General features: G+C 43.8%; 1 protein-coding gene across 6 annotated transcripts in view; it reads left to right on the top strand.

Moving 5' to 3' along the window:
* LAMA2 (laminin subunit alpha 2) overlaps positions 1 to 20,597 on the top strand; it is a 1,231,414-nt gene that overhangs the window by 770,717 nt on the left and 440,100 nt on the right. For 4 of the 6 annotated variants that reach the window (XM_075339906.1, XM_075339904.1, XM_075339905.1 and 1 more), the window contains exon 21: positions 19,104 to 19,370. The exons of the other annotated variants lie outside the window; for them this stretch is intronic. In XM_075339906.1, coding sequence (XP_075196021.1) covers positions 19,104 to 19,370 — 267 coding nt within the window. The remainder of the gene's footprint in view (positions 1 to 19,103; positions 19,371 to 20,597) is intronic. 6 annotated transcript variants of the gene reach the window in all.

Here is a 20,597-nt window from a genome sequence, read left to right as displayed (position 1 = left end):
GGCTCGAGTTCGGCTCGTCGAACGTTCGACGAACCGAACTCGAGCCCATAGGAAACAATGGCAGGCAATCACAAACACAGTAAAACACCTAGAAAACACCCTCAAAGGTGTCCAAAAGGTGACAAACAACTCACAACACAACACAAACACATGGGAAAGTGACAAGGACATGTACGCATGCGAAAACAAAACAGCTGGACAAGGAAAAAGAGGAGGACACACAGATATAGGCATGGCACGCCCTTCTAAAGTCATGTAAAACACCGCAAGGTGACTCCAAGCGGAGTCTCCCTTTTTTCCAAAAATTGGGCCCCACACACCCACCCCTTCAGTGGCAGCAGTTGTGCCCCAGTTGTACACTTCACAGCTAGATTTGCATCAAGCACATTCAAAAATACGCCATTCTTATCCGTCCCCAGGATGACACCGGGGTAGGTAGCAAAGTCTTTCCTGATCCCAGCTCTGTTCATCTTGGCTTCTTTTAAAAACACAGCAAGCAAGGGTTACTCCAAGCGGAGTCTCCCTTTTTTCCAAAAATTGGGCCCCACACACACCCACCCCTTCAGTGGCAGCACTTGGGCCCCAGTTGTACACTTCACAGCTAGATTTGCATCAAGCACATTCAAAAATACGCTATTCTTAACCGTCCCCAGGATGACACCGGGGTAGGTAGCAAAGTCTTTCCTGATCCCAGCTCTGTTCATCTTGGCTTCTTTTAAAAACACAGCAAGCAAGGGTTACTCCAAGCGGAGTCTCCCTTTTTTCCAAAAATTGGGCCACACAGACACCCACCCCATCAGTGGCAGCACTTGGGCCCTAGTTGCAAACAGGATGTTTTGATTTGCATCAAGCACATTCAAAAATACGCTATTCTTAGCCGTCCCCAGGATGACACCGGGGTAGGTAGCAAAGTCTTTCCTGATCCCAGCTCTGTTCATCTTGGCTTCTTTTAAAAACACAGCAAGCAAGGGTTACTCCAAGCGGAGTCTCCCTTTTTTCCAAAAATTGGGCCACACAGACACCCACCCCATCAGTGGCAGCACTTGGGCCCTAGTTGCAAACAGGATGTTTTGATTTGCATCAAGCACATTCAAAAATACGCTATTTTTAGCCGTCCCCAGGATGACACTGGGGTAGGTAGCAAAGTCTTTGCTGACCCATGACTTGTTCATCTTGGCTTCTTTTAAAAACAATGTAAGCAAGGGTTACTCCAAGCGGAGTCTCCCCTTTTTTCCAAAAATTGGGCCCCACACACACCCACCCATTCAGTGGCAGCAGTTGTGCCCCAGTTGTACACTTCACAGCTAGATTTGCATCAAGCACATTCAAAAATACGCCATTCTTATCCGTCCCCAGGATGACACCGGGGTAGGTAGCAAAGTCTTTCCTGATCCCAGCTCTGTTCATCTTGGCTTCTTTTAAAAACACAGCAAGCAAGGGTTACTCCAAGCGGAGTCTCCCTTTTTTCCAAAAATTGGGCCACACAGACACCCACCACATCAGTGGCAGCACTTGGGCCCTAGTTGCAAACAGGATGTTTTGATTTGCATCAAGCACATTCAAAAATACGCTATTCTTAGCCGTCCCCAGGATGACACCGGGGTAGGTAGCAAAGTCTTTCCTGATCCCAGCTCTGTTCATCTTGGCTTCTTTTAAAAACACAGCAAGCAAGGGTTACTCCAAGCGGAGTCTCCCTTTTTTCCAAAAATTGGGCCACACAGACACCCACCACATCAGTGGCAGCACTTGGGCCCTAGTTGCAAACAGGATGTTTTGATTTGCATCAAGCACATTCAAAAATACGCTATTCTTAGCCGTCCCCAGGATGACACCGGGGTAGGTAGCAAAGTCTTTCCTGATCCCAGCTCTGTTCATCTTGGCTTCTTTTAAAAACACAGCAAGCAAGGGTTACTCCAAGCGGAGTCTCCCTTTTTTCCAAAAATTGGGCCACACAGACACCCACCCCATCAGTGGCAGCACTTGGGCCCTAGTTGCAAACAGGATGTTTTGATTTGCATCAAGCACATTCAAAAATACGCTATTCTTAGCCGTCCCCAGGATGACACTGGGGTAGGTAGCAAAGTCTTTGCTGACCCATGACTTGTTCATCTTGGCTTCTTTTAAAAACAATGTAAGCAAGGGTTACTCCAAGCGGAGTCTCCCCTTTTTTCCAAAAATTGGGCCCCACACACACCCACCCATTCAGTGGCAGCAGTTGTGCCCCAGTTGTACACTTCACAGCTAGATTTGCATCAAGCACATTCAAAAATACGCCATTCTTATCCGTCCCCAGGATGACACCGGGGTAGGTAGCAAAGTCTTTCCTGATCCCAGCTCTGTTCATCTTGGCTTCTTTTAAAAACACAGCAAGCAAGGGTTACTCCAAGCGGAGTCTCCCTTTTTTCCAAAAATTGGGCCACACAGACACCCACCACATCAGTGGCAGCACTTGGGCCCTAGTTGCAAACAGGATGTTTTGATTTGCATCAAGCACATTCAAAAATACGCTATTCTTAGCCGTCCCCAGGATGACACCGGGGTAGGTAGCAAAGTCTTTCCTGATCCCAGCTCTGTTCATCTTGGCTTCTTTTAAAAACACAGCAAGCAAGGGTTACTCCAAGCGGAGTCTCCCTTTTTTCCAAAAATTGGGCCACACAGACACCCACCACATCAGTGGCAGCACTTGGGCCCTAGTTGCAAACAGGATGTTTTGATTTGCATCAAGCACATTCAAAAATACGCTATTCTTAGCCGTCCCCAGGATGACACCGGGGTAGGTAGCAAAGTCTTTCCTGATCCCAGCTCTGTTCATCTTGGCTTCTTTTAAAAACACAGCAAGCAAGGGTTACTCCAAGCGGAGTCTCCCTTTTTTCCAAAAATTGGGCCACACAGACACCCACCCCATCAGTGGCAGCACTTGGGCCCTAGTTGCAAACAGGATGTTTTGATTTGCATCAAGCACATTCAAAAATACGCTATTCTTAGCCGTCCCCAGGATGACACTGGGGTAGGTAGCAAAGTCTTTGCTGACCCATGACTTGTTCATCTTGGCTTCTTTTAAAAACAATGTAAGCAAGGGTTACTCCAAGCGGAGTCTCCCCTTTTTTCCAAAAATTGGGCCCCACACACACCCACCCATTCAGTGGCAGCAGTTGTGCCCCAGTTGTACACTTCACAGCTAGATTTGCATCAAGCACATTCAAAAATACGCCATTCTTATCCGTCCCCAGGATGACACCGGGGTAGGTAGCAAAGTCTTTCCTGATCCCAGCTCTGTTCATCTTGGCTTCTTTTAAAAACACAGCAAGCAAGGGTTACTCCAAGCGGAGTCTCCCTTTTTTCCAAAAATTGGGCCACACAGACACCCACCCCATCAGTGGCAGCACTTGGGCCCTAGTTGCAAACAGGATGTTTTGATTTGCATCAAGCACATTCAAAAATACGCTATTCTTAGCCGTCCCCAGGATGACACTGGGGTAGGTAGCAAAGTCTTTGCTGACCCATGACTTGTTCATCTTGGCTTCTTTTAAAAACAATGTAAGCAAGGGTTACTCCAAGCGGAGTCTCCCCTTTTTTCCAAAAATTGGGCCCCACACACACCCACCCATTCAGTGGCAGCAGTTGTGCCCCAGTTGTACACTTCACAGCTAGATTTGCATCAAGCACATTCAAAAATACGCCATTCTTATCCGTCCCCAGGATGACACCGGGGTAGGTAGCAAAGTCTTTCCTGATCCCAGCTCTGTTCATCTTGGCTTCTTTTAAAAACACAGCAAGCAAGGGTTACTCCAAGCGGAGTCTCCCTTTTTTCCAAAAATTGGGCCACACAGACACCCACCCCATCAGTGGCAGCACTTGGGCCCTAGTTGCAAACAGGATGTTTTGATTTGCATCAAGCACATTCCAAATCCACAAGCATTTACTCTCCCCAGGATGACACAGGGGTAGTAAATTCCTTCTGGATCCATGACTTGTTCATTTTGATGAACGTCAGTCTGTCCACATTGTCACTGGACAGACGCGTGCGCTTATCTGTCAGCACACACCCAGCAGCACTGAATACACGTTCAGAGACAACGCTGGCAGCTGGACACGACAAAATCTCCAAGGCGTAAGTTGCGAGCTCTGGCCATTTTTGTAGGTTTGAAGCCCAAAAGGAGCAAGGCTCCAGTTGCACAGTCATGGCATCGATGTTCATTTGGAGATACTCCTGTATCATCCTCTCCAGCCGTTGACTATGTGTCAGACTTGTTGTCTCTGGTGGCCTTGCAAAAGAGGGTCTAAAAAAATTATGAAAAGATTCCATAAAATTGCTGTTACCGGCACCAGAAAAGGTCCTACTGGTACGGGTAGACTGTTGAAGATGACGAGACCGTCCCATGTTTGTCAAGTTACAACTGGGAGATTCACTCCCTGCACCTGCACGGTTGTTTGGTGGAAAAGCCGAGCTAAGATCTAGTAACAGCTTCTGCTGATACTCCTGCATACGTGCGTCCCTTTCTATGGCTGGAATTATGTCACAAAATTTGGACTTGTACCGGGGATCTAATAGTGTGGCAATCCAGTAGTCATCATCACTTCTAATTTTGACAATACGACTGTCATGTTGGAGGTAGTGCAACAAAAAGGCACTCATGTGTCTTGCGCAGCCATGCGGACCAAGTCCATGCTGTGTTTGTGGCATAGAGGTGCTACCCGTTCTTTCTTCCTCTGACATCTGACCCCAACCTCTTTCAACTGAAATTTGACCAAGGTCTCCCTCATCCGCTGAGTCTTCCATGTCCATGGACAGTTCGTCCTCCATTTCTTCATGTTCTCCTGCACCTTGCTCAACATTTCGCCTGCTACTATGCGCCCTTGTCGATCCCTGTCCCCCATGGTCCCATGCCTGCTGCGTTGGTGATGATGAACGTCTGGACCTTCGTGATGTTGTTGTCCCTTGCGCATATGAATCCTCCTGTAGTTCCTCCCCTTCATGTTGTCCCACCCCCTGACTCCGAATAGTGTTTAGCGTGTGCTCCAGCATGTAAATGACTGGAATCGTCATGCTGATAATGGCATTGTCAGAGCTAAACATATTCGTCGCCATGTCGAAACTGTGCAGAAGGGTGCATAGGTCCTTGATCTGAGACCACTCCATCAGGGTGATCTGCCCCACCTCTGCATCTCGTTGGCCCAGGCTATACGTCATGACGTATTGCACCAGGGCTCTGCGGTGCTGCCACAGTCGCTGTAACATGTGGAGAGTTGAATTCCAGCGTGTCGCCACATCGCATTTCAGGCGATGAACCGGCAGGCCGAAAGACTTCTGGAGCGATGCAAGTCGCTCTGCTGCGGCGCTTGAACGGCGGAAGTGAGCTGACAGTTTTCGTGCCCTGTTCAGAAGGCCATCTAGGCCGGGATAGTGTGTTAAAAATTGCTGCACGACAAGGTTCAACACGTGAGCCATACAAGGTACGTGTGTCACCTTGCCCAGGCGAAGTGCCGCACCCAGGTTTGCAGCATTGTCGCACACGGCCTTACCAGGCTGCAGTTTGAGTGGAGACAACCATTTATTAAACTCGGACCGCAAAGCTGACCACAACTCCTCAGCTGTGTGACTCTTATTACCAAGACATGTCAAGCTAAAGACCGCCTGATGCCGTTGCGCTCTGCTGCCAGCATAGTAATGAGGGGTGCGTGATTCCTTCTGCGCAGTGAGAACGCTGGTGGCCTGACCAGGCAGGCTTGGGGCGGAGGTGGAGGACCCAGATGAGGTGGAGGATGCAGAAGCAGTGGCGGAACTTGGACAGACAGAGGATTGACACACAAGTCGTGGGGACGGCAAGACTTGTGCAGCAGACCCTTCACCATCTATCACCATAGTTACCCAGTGCCCAGTCAGCGACATGTAACGTCCCTGTCCATGCTTACTGGTCCAAGTATCGGTGGTGAAATGCACCCGTTCACACACAGAGTTTCTCAAGGAAGCGGTGATGTTGTGTGCGACATGCTGGTGTAGCGCGGGCACACCTTTCTTAGAGAAGTAGTGGCGACTAGGCATCTGGTACTGGGGCACAGCGACAGACATAAGGTCTCTAAAATCCTGTGTGTCCACTAGGCGGAAAGGCAGCATTTCGGTAGCCAACAGCTTACAGAGGGATAGAGTCAACCTCTTAGCTTTGTCATGGGTCGGAGGAAGTGGCCTTTTATTTGACCACATCTGAGGGACAGAGATCTGGCTGCTGTGTGTAGACGGTGTTGAGTAGGGTGTCCCTTGAAAAATGCAGGTTTGTGAGGAAAGTGCAGGCGGAGACATGATGTTGCCTTCATCCAACGTTGGTGCTATCGATGTCTGAGAGAGCTGTACACACTCACTTGTTTCCCCTTCCAAACCAACTGACGACCTTACAAGCAAACTGCCTGTTGCGGTTACAGTGGTGGAAGTTTTGCGTGGAAAAACAGGTGTGGCAGCTGTCCCCACAGTCCTAGAAGATGAAGAGCGCGCGGATGCAGTGGAAGGGGCGGGCGGTGGATGGTTCGCTCCACTAGGCCGCATTGCAGCACGGTGAGCTTCCCACCGGGACTTATGATATTTAGTCATGTGACGATTCATGGAAGAAGTTGTCAAACTGCTGAGGTTTTGACCTCTACTAACAGAATCATGACAAATGTTACATATCACATGAGTTGGGCGATCTTTTTCGATGTGAAAAAAGGACCAGGCTAGGCAAGGCTTAGAGGCCATGCGACCTGTTGATCCACCCCGAATAATGCTCATAGGCAGAGTGGTGGCTGAGGATGCAGTTGTAGACGTGCTACCAGTGCTCCGACTCTGTCCAGGAAGGCGCAAGGTAACTTCGTCGTCGGTTGCATCCTCCTCCACCGCCTCTGTTGACCTCCTCGAGTGCCTGACTGGGGGTTGACAGTAGGTGGGATCTAGAACGTCATCATCAATTGTTGTGTTTGCACTCCCCTCCCCCTCAGACCGAGCCTCTTCTTGCCCTGACGGAATATTTAAGTTGTCATCCCAATCGGGTATCTGCGTCTCATCTTCATCAGTATGTTCCTCATTGTCTATAACCACAGGTGTTACAGTTTGTGACAAAGGGTCAACATTATGCTCAGAAACTTGGTCCTCACGGCCTGAATCTGAGTCACAAAGGTTCTGGGCATCACTGCAGACCATTTCCTGTTCTGTACTCACTGTAGCTTGGGAGCAGACCTCTGATTCCCAGGCTATAGTGTGACTGAACAGCTCTGCAGACTCAGCCATCTCAGTTCCACCATACTGTGCAGGGCTGATGGAGACTTCAGAGCTGGGAGAAAGCAAGTTTGATTGGGATGACAACTCAGAGGACTGGTGTTTTTTGGATGCGGTACTTGAAGTGGCAGAGAGGGCACTTGTTGGACCACTTGAGATCCATTCAAGCATTTTCCTTTTTTGCCCATCATCTACCTTTGTTCCTGTTGTTCGTGTCCGTAACAAAGGGAGCACATCGGATTGTCCACGGTAAGTAGTAGACATCTTACTTTTGCTGGTAGATGGTCTATCTTCAGCAGATGATAATGGAGCTTTGCCACCTTCCCCACGGACAAAACCTTTTTTGCCTTTTCCACCACGCCTCTTCCCCTTTCCACCAGCATCTGTCATTTTGCCACTCATGTTGATTGCGACAAGATTGTGGACTGAAAATGTGGTAGTAAAAATTGAGAGGTGGTGAAGATTGCAGTGGTGGTCTAGCTTTATTAACAGCAGAATAATAAAGAATAAATATCCCTGACAATGCAACTTAGTTATAATTAGTTGGAGTGTGCAACGCAGGCAGACGTGCTGCAAATGTCTTTGCACTAGTGGGACTATAGCAAAGTCCAATAGCCACGTATAGGATGCCACTAGGTACACTGAGTGTTTGCTAGTATAATGGCTTGGTTAGAATGAGTTGTAGTGTGCAACGCAGGCAGACGCGCTCTGCAAATGTCTTTGCACTAGTGGGACTATAGCAAAGTCCAATAGCCACGTATAGGATGCCACTAGGTACACTGAGTGTTTGCTAGTATAATGGCTTGGTTAGAATGAGTTGTAGTGTGCAACGCAGGCAGACGCGCTCTGCAAATGTCTTTGCACTAGTGGGACTATAGCAAAGTCCAATAGCCACGTATAGGATGCCACTAGGTACACTGAGTGTTTGCTAGTATAATGGCTTGGTTAGAATGAGTTGTAGTGTGCAACGCAGGCAGACGCGCTCTGCAAATGTCTTTGCACTAGTGGGACTATAGCAAAGTCCAATAGCCACGTATAGGATGCCACTAGGTACACTGAGTGTTTGCTAGTATAATGGCTTGGTTAGAATGAGTTGTAGTGTGCAACGCAGGCAGACGCGCTCTGCAAATGTCTTTGCACTAGTGGGACTATAGCAAAGTCCAATAGCCACGTATAGGATGCCACTAGGTACACTGAGTGTTTGCTAGTATAATGGCTTGGTTAGAATGAGTTGTAGTGTGCAACGCAGGCAGACGCGCTCTGCAAATGTCTTTGCACTAGTGGGACTATAGCAAAGTCCAATAGCCACGTATAGGATGCCACTAGGTACACTGAGTGTTTGCTAGTATAATGGCTTGGTTAGAATGAGTTGTAGTGTGCAACGCAGGCAGACGCGCTCTGCAAATGTCTTTGCACTAGTGGGACTATAGCAAAGTCCAATAGCCACGTATAGGATGCCACTAGGTACACTGAGTGTTTGCTAGTATAATGGCTTGGTTAGAATGAGTTGTAGTGTGCAACGCAGGCAGACGCGCTCTGCAAATGTCTTTGCACTAGTGGGACTATAGCAAAGTCCAATAGCCACGTATAGGATGCCACTAGGTACACTGAGTGTTTGCTAGTATAATGGCTTGGTTAGAATGAGTTGTAGTGTGCAACGCAGGCAGACACGCTCTGCAAATGTCTTTGCACTAGTGGGACTATAGCAAAGTCCAATAGCCACGTATAGGATGCCACTAGGTACACTGAGTGTTTGCTAGTATAATGGCTTGGTTAGAATGAGTTGTAGTGTGCAACGCAGGCAGACGCGCTCTGCAAATGTCTTTGCACTAGTGGGACTATAGCAAAGTCCAATAGCCACGTATAGGATGCCACTAGGTACACTGAGTGTTTGCTAGTATAATGGCTTGGTTAGAATGAGTTGTAGTGTGCAACGCAGGCAGACGCGCTCTGCAAATGTCTTTGCACTAGTGGGACTATAGCAAAGTCCAATAGCCACGTATAGGATGCCACTAGGTACACTGAGTGTTTGCTAGTATAATGGCTTGGTTAGAATGAGTTGTAGTGTGCAACGCAGGCAGACGCGCTCTGCAAATGTCTTTGCACTAGTGGGACTATAGCAAAGTCCAATAGCCACGTATAGGATGCCACTAGGTACACTGAGTGTTTGCTAGTATAATGGCTTGGTTAGAATGAGTTGTAGTGTGCAACGCAGGCAGACGCGCTCTGCAAATGTCTTTGCACTAGTGGGACTATAGCAAAGTCCAATAGCCACGTATAGGATGCCACTAGGTACACTGAGTGTTTGCTAGTATAATGGCTTGGTTAGAATGAGTTGTAGTGTGCAACGCAGGCAGACGCGCTCTGCAAATGTCTTTGCACTAGTGGGACTATAGCAAAGTCCAATAGCCACGTATAGGATGCCACTAGGTACACTGAGTGTTTGCTAGTATAATGGCTTGGTTAGAATGAGTTGTAGTGTGCAACGCAGGCAGACGCGCTCTGCAAATGTCTTTGCACTAGTGGGACTATAGCAAAGTCCAATAGCCACGTATAGGATGCCACTAGGTACACTGAGTGTTTGCTAGTATAATGGCTTGGTTAGAATGAGTTGTAGTGTGCAACGCAGGCAGACGCGCTCTGCAAATGTCTTTGCACTAGTGGGACTATAGCAAAGTCCAATAGCCACGTATAGGATGCCACTAGGTACACTGAGTGTTTGCTAGTATAATGGCTTAGTTATCAGTTGGAGTGTGCAGAGGACAAGAGGGTACAGTGGCAGGATTGTGGTGCTCTGGGTAGAGGAATGGAAGCCTGCCTTTCTATTCCCTCCTAATGGTGAAATGCAGGTAGGAAATCCCTGACCTGGGCTACACAGACGCTGTTGCTGTTTGCAGGACCTGTCACCTATGGCTCTCTGACCCTGCCGGTTGGAGCCCTTAAAAGGACTGCTATAAAGTGCTCTCCCTAAGCTGTCTAACGCTGTGTATGCAGCGCATACAGCTGTATCGGCTATAGGACTCAGGAAGACGGAGCTGCGACAGTGATGTCTGACACCAAAGACGCAGAAGGCAGATAATGGCGTCCGTGAAGAAAATGTCCGGTTTTATAATGCAGGGACATGTGACATGCAGATCCTATCACACATGCCGTTGCTTCTCTGGCTCAAAGTCCACTTAGCTGTGTGTGTGTCTGGGATTGGCTGACATGCTGGCCCGCCCCACAAGACGCGCGCACTTAGGGAAGGAAGACAAGAAAAAAAAAAAAAAAAATGGCGATCGCCATTATACAAACAGCAGTGATCTGAAGGCGCTGTTCACGCACACTATACACTGAAATGTGATAATAGTTTGATTCACAGAGTGACTTACACTATTACAGCAGAAACCAAGCTATGATTTAGCTGTTTTTTGGCTGCTAGAACCGTTCTCGAACGTTTCTAGAACTACCGAGCTTTTGCAAAAAGCTCGAGTTCTAGTTCGATCTAGAACATGCCCCAAAATCACTCGAGCCGCGAACTGGAGAACCACGAACCACGAACCGCGCTCAACTCTACTGCCAACCATTATAAACACAGTATTTAATAAGCATTAAATAAGGATCCAACTGCCTTCTGAGAATAGGGTTACTATTATTAAGCAGAAATGTGTCCTTTTTTCTGATAAGGTAACACTTGATTTTGGTAAAGAAGGCATTCAAAGCTAAGGGATTTTCATCTTATAAACTTTTTTGTAAAAGAGAAGCTGCGAGACAGGCCTGATAATAATTTTCATAAATTACGTAGGCAGAAGCAAAACTTGTAGTCAATGATAGTGTATCTAAAACACATCAGCCTCCGTCTCAGAAATACCTTTTCTGTATTTTGATCCAAATCTGGCGCAGAACATATGATTTATGCATTGATTTTTAGCTTTACTATGGTGCCAAAATGGTTTTCTTATCATAATACATTTCAGAGGCACTTCAGCTTCCCCTGGCATAAACTGCATGCTTTCATTTCTAACATTTTACTTCCACAGATTAATATAAGGTACAAGCTGTCATACAAATCCTGTTGATTTTCTGTTGATTTGCTTTGCCATTCACTTGTGCTAAAAGCATTTGAAGAGTCTATTCATCATCTTAAACCAGGGCCTTTTCAACTAAAGTATGCTTTTATTAATTCAAGAATACCATGCCTTGGCGCACCGTTCTAGTATAAGGTATTGAAGTGCTTCCTTCAATTTATTCACTGGAAAACAGAGTTTTAATGACCTATGTACACATGTCGAGATACGCCAAGGGTTAATAGTAGTGGATATGAAGATTTAAAGTTAAATTTTCAATAAATATTTAAAAGTAGCACTTAGTTTATACTTATAATAGGAAAAAAGAGGAATTTTCTTTATACAACAGAAATATTTTCCGATATTGCAAGTAAAACTTTCAGATTGCAATTCAATCAAAAGTATTTTTTAGGAAAAGACGTAGAGTACTTAACATTTAAATCTAAGCCGTTGGCATTTGCTTTGTTAACTATCCTTGTCTACCATCATGACAGAAGAATTACACAAAGTATATCACACAATGGAAATGACAGTTTTGCAAACTATACAGTTTTATTTTCCTACGAGAAAAGAAAAGAACATAAAAATAGTTCCATTTTAGCAAATTGGAAATTTAACTCATTTGTTTTCTAAAGTAAATAGAGAGGAATAATGGCAGGAGTTGTACCTCTTCATTATACATAAGGAGAAGCTTACACAAAGGAGTTTGGAAGAAGTAGCTTTTGGGCAGAAAAAGGAATATGTTATATGGGAAAGTTTAGATAATATGGTTAAGAAGGAAAACAGGCAAAAAAATGCAGCAGAAAATGTAAAAGGGGGAAAATACTGAAATAGAGCGAATTGACCATACAGATAAAGAAGGTTTTCATGCCAAAAAAAAGCTTTATTTAGTAACAGAAAAATTTCGATCTACCCACTGGGTTGTCCTTTTCCTCCAATTTCATAGATTATATATATAAAAAAAATAATCTACATAAATAAATGTTTGTACACTGACAAGCAAAAGGGTAACAATATTTTAAACTTTTGATTTTCAGTCTTGACATCTCACCATCCACTAAAACTATGAGCATGAGACTACCTTTCATTTTGGCTATCTCATAGATAAATTTTACTTGCAACTACAATGACAAGTAAAAGAGTAGCAATGTTTTGAACCTTTGACTTTCAAGCTCCATATCTCACCATTCACTACAGCTTTGAACATGAAACAATCTTCATTTTATACACAATCATCTTGGCTATCTTATACATAAATTTTACTTGCAAGTATTTAGCATATAATTAGCTATGCATATTTTTGTCAAGACACTGCATTATGACTGTTTTGCTCCTTAAAATGTATATTTTAATTTTCAATATTATGTTAGCATTTTGTAAATCCACCTTTGGCTTTCAACACTGTCTGAATTCTTCTGGCCATGTTATCCATCAGATTCAAGCATGTCTAGACTGAAATCTGATCCCAGGTCTCTTCTACCCTTTCCCAATGTTTGTACATACTGGTTGACTCACTTTGGTATGTATACAGCTTTTTCTTCAACTTTACCCACAAGTTTTCGATTGGGTTGAGGTCTGGGTACTGTGGAGACCTATTTAGCAAACCTATGTCATGCTGTTGAACCATTTCTTTGCTAATCTCAAGTATGCTTTGGTTCACTCTCCTCATGGAAGATTATAATTCATGTTATATGATACTGACATATAGCTCAGCATTGAGACAACCATCGATCCTGGTCAAGTATCCAACGCTTTTGGCTGTGGAACTATCCCCATATCATTTGGCTTCCTTAACTGAACTTGACAGTTATTTCAATTTCTTGATCCATTTGCATCTTTTTCCCTTGTTTCTTCCTGACCTATTTGCACCCATCAGAGCTTAGTCTACTGACTTTCAACTCATCGCTCCAAATCACCTGTTTCCAATTTTCAACTGTGTAAATTTTTTACTTTTTTCAACCTCAAGGCAATGCTTCTTATGATGATATTGAAGTTGTGTAACATGCATCGCATAGTGCTTGCAAGGGCATCTTTGTTCAGACTATTATGAAGTATACAAGCTATCTCCACTGCAATGTTTGTCCCACCAGAACTGATAGACCTTGTAGAAAGCCAACTTGTTAATATTTTTCCTGTAATCCATCTCTTGGCTTTTAAATGGATGGACTTCATGTTTTAATGTGGCGCCCCAGCGGTCTGGTTGCCACAGTAGTGTTGCCCCACAAAGGTCAATACTAAGCCTGGAAGCAAGAGGGGGTGTCCCTTAGTAACTAATTACCTACAAACAATACAGTTCCTACTCAGGTCAACAGGGGGAGCTCTGACCTGGGGGAGGAGTTAGTGAGGTAGTGAGGAGAACCAGTTAGAACCAGTCAGTCCTAGTCAGGGAGAGTTTTTCAGTCAGAGTGCGAAAACTGACAGTTGAAAGCAGACTGTTGAAGAGAGAGGAGTGAGAGTAAGGAGCTGGAGTAGTGTGGACATGCGAGCTGGGGCTAAGATAGCTCAGCCCAGTAAAGCAAGGTCAGCAGAGAAGCACAGGAGGAAGAGTCTGGGGAGAGTGGAGCTGAACCGGCTCGCCTCAGAAGAAAACGCCAAAAAACGGACATCGGCGTCCGTGGTTGCCAGGGTGCTTGAGGCCCGGTAACCGAATCCAAAGGGTAGGAGGACTGCAGGTCTCCTGGCCCCACAACAACCCAAAGGTACAGCCGCACATCAGGTACCTGGAGTTGTTGCCAGGAGAGCGGCACCAGTGAAGGCCTGCGCTGCCTACCATATGGGAAATAGGTAGTACCACCAGTCCCAGCAGAGAGAGCCTCTGTTGGAATAATGCATAATGCATGTATAAGAGAAGAAGGGCGTAGGAAGAAGGCCTCAATACTCACCTGGCCAGTGAGATACACCCCAACTGCTTCCAGGCCAACCAGATCGCTCCACCAGCTGTACCGGTCTCCTAGGAATTCACCGGTTGTTGCAGAGTAAAAGGAAGGAGGTACAGAAACTGCTGTGTTGGTCCATTATTATCCGTATCCCGGCCCTGAAGTTCACCGGATTACCAAAATAGACTTTGCAATCGTGCCTCGGGGTCTCGCTCCACCTGTGGGGAGCAAGATCACCTCAGCTGCGCTATCATCAACTGCCCCGGGGGACCCACAGCACAGCGGTGGCCCACATAGCCGCAAAAAACCACAGGTGGCATCACAAATTTACTTCATATTAACTATAACTTCCATCATCATCATCTCTCCTTTATTCTTGAGACACCGCAAGGGTCACGAAGCTGGACCCCCACCACCATTCATGTCATTTATCTTCCAACTGTCATAGCACTCAGATACTCAGGTAATGCAGTTTTTTTGGCTGAAAGACTGCTATCGAAGAGCTGGATGATGCTGTTTGTCTTTTCTTTGGAAATCTTCTTCATGGCTGCTCTTTTAATCGAACCAGTGACCTTTCACTTGGGAATGAACTTAATAACATACTGAGTGATTACGGAATGTGAGAACAGGTTGTAATTTGTAGCATACAATGGCAAACAGTAACAATGCAGTGACATGACAAAATTCTGCATAACTACTCATATGGTAAATAGTTGTAAGTCAAATTTGTGTATGAGATAGCCAAGATGATTGTCTATAAAATGAAGGTGGTCTCATGCTTAAAGCTGTAGTGGATGGTGAGATGTGGAGCCTGAAAATCAAAAGTGCAGAACTTTGTTACCCCTTTTGCATGTCACTCTTTGACATACGATTAGTTATGCAGATTCTTGTCATGTCACTGCATTGTCACTGTATTGCTCCTGAAAATCTAAACTAAAATTTGTGTTGTTTTGTTAGTATTTTATAAATCCACCTGTGACTTTCATCAATGTCTAAATCTGGGCATACTCTTTATCAGATTCAAGCATATCTCACCCTCCACTGCTGTGTTTTTATTCACGCTAGAATTAATAAACCTTGCGATAAGATGACTTGTTTGCCTGGATGTCCATCTCTTGGCTTTTGAATGGATGGTTGGACTTCATTTTCTCTTCAGTTTGGCAGTTTATCTTCAGTTTGGCAATTTTCGTCTCCTAAGGATGGATGATACTATTTCTCATTTTTTGGGACATCTTCTTCATGACTACTCCTTCATTCAAACCAGAGACTTTTTGCTTGGGAATCAACCTATTAAAACACTGAACTATTATTGACTCTGAAAAACAGGTTGTAATTTGTAGCATACAGGAAGAAAAATATTTTTCAACCACCTCGAGCAAAACAGTAACAATGCAGTGACATGACAAGAATCTGCCTAACTAATCATATGCAAAACATTTGCTAGTCATATTTATGTATCAGATAGCCAAGATGATTGTCCATAAAATGAAGGTAGTCTCATGCTCAAAGCTGTAATGGATGGTGAGATATGGAGCCTGAAATTCAAAGGTTCACAAGATTATATTAATATAATATAAGATTGTTACCTTTTGCTCGTCAGTGTAAATACATTACATTTCTACATCTTCTATTATTATAGATAATAATTATTGCTTAGAAATTGTATTTACATTGCCTATTGTTTTGTAGCAGATGAGCTGATGATAACCAAATTTTTCCCTTGCCAGAATGGTTATAGATAACAGAAAAATGTAGCCAAGAATCTTTGTTATATGCAGTTAAGGCCTCAAATGTGCTTTTTATACAAGCAGCCACAGATGCCCTCAGGGTATCAGGTTCAGTGGCCACCTAGGTGGAAGCCACAGATAACCTAGAGAATTAAACAGCATATGTTCCAATTATGTTGGTGGGGTAGTATCCTGAATTTGAATGTTTAATTTTATTATTTTTGGTTACAAGCTAAAAGAATAAGAGCGCAAAAATATGCGTTATCCAGACAAAAGGCATTTTATGGTGTCGTAGTTGTGAGAAGGCAAAATTCTTAGATGGGCTCAGTAAAAATAATTACAAGTACCTGTTATTACTCATGTCAAGATCACAGTGATGCGTATAAAGAAAAAGCAAGTGGTTCAACATATTTGGACAACGTATTTGGACATACCTATTTATTGTATTGTTAAAAAATAGCTTTTAGAAGAGTATTAGTCCACAATAAACAGCTATACTGTGTATGGTGCCATGTGGTATCTCACTGAGTGCCTATGGACTATAATCTGCAGGGACTCCACATGCTCACATATTTGAGTCATGGTAAAGCCACAGTCTCACAATGATGATCTTAAAGTCAGCCATGTGTTTTCTTAAAAAGATAGCATTTTACTGAATTTTAAGAACAATTAAAGATCACTTTGTGGTCTTCAACCAATTGTTGAGATATATAAACACCTGTATCTTTTAAGTCTTTTATTAATGAGATACTAATATGAAATTCTTACAGTGAACCTATCAGCAGATTTTACTAACACAAAAAAAATTACATTAAGTCACTGTAATCCAGAATCAATGAGTACCTTCATTTTTGTTATCCTTCTTTGGTTTCTAAAGTTATCTTCTATTCATATTTTATGATGAACCACAAGAGCAGGAAAGCTTAGCCCTACAATTACAGCTCACCATTTTTTTTCAAATTTTCCCTGCCCACTTTCATCCTTTGCTCCCTGACAGACAGGTCACTTTTATCTGAGTGGGCTGCCTCTCTCACTGGAAATCTCACTTAGTCACAGTGACTCTCTTTGTTGTCATATTTTCAGAGGGGGAGGCACTTGTGCATATCCATAGTATTGATCTTGTCCCATCATAGAACTTTACTGTTTATGCACTGGGAGTGATGGTGCTTGCACAAATTTCCATTGGTGAGCCATGTCACTAAGACAAGAGTGGCCTGTGAAACAGGGAGCAAAGGACATTGTCAAGCAGAAAAAATTGGAAAAAGTATGGAGAGTTGTAAGTGCAGAGACAAGGTCCTGCACTTGTTAAAGGGACGGTTGGGGTCCATTGTAGTCTTGACGGAAACTGCTGTTCAGCTGCAGCACAGCACGGTGTTCTTTCTCTGCACCCCAACTGCCACTTTGGTGCAATACAGTAATAAGGATACTTTTTCTTCATATGCCACAAGCACTGACACGGTCATAGGTTCTTTCAACCAAACTTCTTTACTTGTCAACTTCAAATACAGTTTCTTATGCCGCATTAGGCAGGCACATTCTTGTTCTCAAAAGGAGTTACCATTAGAAATGCATAATTTGCACATTTTACTGGCCGACCACTTCCCTGGTACTTGGGCTCCCATTGGAGTCCCTAAGCTCCTCATCCTCCCCTTCAGATTCACTATCCATAGCAGAATCAACCATCTTTCTGGTCAATCAGAACCGACTCTTCTTTCAAGAGCCTACTGACCTTGCACTGACTGAGGGAATTCGTTAGGTATCCACTAGGGAATGGCCACCACCCGGGCCACAGTGTGTGTCCGGCACCCAGATTCAACCCAGAAGGTCATGCCAAATTAAAGTTATTGGGGTTTTCACACAGACGCAGTCTGTTCCTCTCCCTCAGGAACTCTCCTCACCCTAACTGATTTCTTATTCATTAGCTTTAAAACTAAGCCCCTCCCCTTCACTAACTCCCCCTATAATGGGAGTACCAGGAATCCAGCTTACACATTGTAGCCACCTAGCTGCCATTTAAACACATTACACCATAACATAAACTTTAAACACTGCATTTTTTACACAGTGGATTTGCAGGTCTGGGGCGGCTGAGCCTTAAATCCCCTTACACACTTGTTGCTCATTATTAAAAAAATGAATAGAGGATTAAATTGGAATGCAAAGAATTACAAAAACAAGGGATGGAACTCATTTTAGTTCCCTTTAACCATGTAGAAATTATTGTATTCTTATTTTATCTAAATTCATCTCTAGATTATTGAAAATCAGGTTCAACTAGTTAAAAATGAAACCATGTCATATGATGTCTATCACCAAGTAGCCAAATATCTTCCAAATAATACCAGCACTCTTCTAAGCAAAATATTTTCTACTTAATGCAGTATATTTTTATTAGTTGCTATTCACCAAACAATATTTTTCGGCACTTTTTAATCTAATATCCCAGTGGATTTATCCCATTAATACCTTGGAATATTAAATACTGACTAAAGGTGCAAATATATAGTATATTGCTACCTATCAGTCACATGAACTTGATTATAAGATGTTAAATATTTTACTGACAATTCAGTTTTTTAAAGGTGTTGTCTGGGACTTTTCATTGATTCGAATAGGGAGTGGATGTGCAGTACTCAACTGTGACTACTATACAGTTGACAGAATTGTGTAGCTCCACAAATCAGCCCTTATGGCCACCGCTGGCTCTGGCTGATTGGTAGAAACACCGAGTGTTACACCCCCGTCAATAAGATAACAATGACGTATCCTAAAGATTGGGCCATCAATATAAAAGTCCCAGACTGCCCTTTTAACATATTTAGGCACCTACACATGCAAAAATAATAAGCAAATTCTTTTTTGTATTATTTTAGCGTGGTTAATGTATCATACTCTTTTCCTTATTTTTCACTGATGCAGTGATATGTAACTGCAAGTGAATAAATGATGGAGCAACATTTGTCCAGAATCATCAATCATTTAATTACAATTACTGCATAATCTTCTGTGTGATGTGCTGTAGGAAAAGCATGAAATATTCATTGGATATTGTCATTTGTTATATTCTTCAAGACGACATTGTGTTCCATCTTGTAATATCATCATGTTGCATGAATGTCAGAGCTCAGCTGCATAACAATCTCTTGCTTTCATTTCTTTTCCATTCTCCTGATTTTTCTTACACTTTCCCTTTGTTCTTCTGCTTTCAAAGCCAAACTGTTGGTGGGATTCTGACAATCAGGTATGTCTACCTTGTAACTGCAGCGTCAGCGGCTCAATGTCTCAGCGCTGTGATATTACAGGGAGATGTATTTGTAAACCTGAGTACTTTGGGAAACGATGTGAATTTAGAAGACAAGTGTATGAAAGGAAGAATCCCACATGGAAATCCCAGAATATCCAAGCTTTACCTAGTGGGAGATGGAACTACCCTACTTCAAGAGGTTGTCCTCGGGGGGCTTACAAACCAGCCACTCCGGTAATTGGCTGTGCACTGCTTTATGCATGGAGTGGAGAAGATGAAATTTTAATCTTTCGCACAGCTTTTGAATGTTTCTTTTCTTTAAAGTTACTTAATTATTTGTATTTTTTTAATTCTTGATAATTGATGTGTGTAGTGTTGTGTGAGCATGTGTTTTCTCATTTAAAATTTCACTTTGTTATCACAACACCTATTAACATTGATATTTACTGCCCAAATTAGTGACATAAAGTGACCCAATAAAAATCAATTCAGAGTCATGTGCAGCAAAACTGCAGAAAATCTGCAACATCAAGAACTCACTGAATACTCATCATGTGAACAAAGCCTTACTAGGCCACTAGTGAATTTACTTTACGCAAAGCTAGATGATGTACAGGTTGCAAATGTCTAAAGATGGGTTCACATGCAGCTTTTTTTTTTTTAAAAAAAAGTCAATTTTTTTTGCTATGTTTTTACTAGTGTTTGTGGCTGTAACCAAATTTTGGCCCATAAGTAATGGAAATATATGACACATAATGCAAGCAAGTGCGGGTTTTCTGACATTTTTTTCTTGCACATGTCATTTCAATAGGCCTTCATGTAAGAAAAAACACAAAAAACATTTAACGCATTTGAAAAAGAACTCATAAAAGGAAATTGCCAACTTTACGGCCTTTTTATGAGCCAAGATCCATGAAAATAAAGAAATGTGAAGGAAGCCTAAGGCGGGCTTTGCACACTACGACATCGCAGGTGCAATGTCGGTGGGGTCATGTCGAAAGTGACGCACTTCCTGCGTCGCTCTCGACATCGTAGTGTGTAAATCCTAGATGATACGATTAACGATCGCAAAAGTGCCGTAATCGTATCATCGGTGTAGCGTCGGCGAATTCCATAATTATGCTAACGTGATGGTCCGATGTTGTTCCTCGCTCCTGCGGCAGCACACATCGCTGTGTGTGAAGCCGCAGGAGCGACGAACATCTCCTACCTGCGTCACCGCTGCTCCCGTCGGCTATGCGGAAGGACAGAGGTGGGCAGGATGTTTACATCCCGCTCATCTCCGCCCCTCCGCTCCTATTGGCCACCTGCCGTGTGATGTCACAGTGACGCCGCACGACCCGCCCCCTTAATAAGGAGGCGGTTCGCCGGCCAGAGCGACATCGCAGGGCAGGCGAGTGCATGTGAAGCTGCCGTAGCGATAATATTCGCTACGGCAGCTATCACAAAGATATCACAGCT

The sequence above is a fragment of the Anomaloglossus baeobatrachus genome, chromosome 3 (genome assembly GCF_048569485.1).
Source record: "Anomaloglossus baeobatrachus isolate aAnoBae1 chromosome 3, aAnoBae1.hap1, whole genome shotgun sequence".
Taxonomy (NCBI): Eukaryota; Metazoa; Chordata; class Amphibia; order Anura; family Aromobatidae; genus Anomaloglossus; species Anomaloglossus baeobatrachus.
This window is presented reverse-complemented; position numbering and strand designations above follow the sequence as displayed.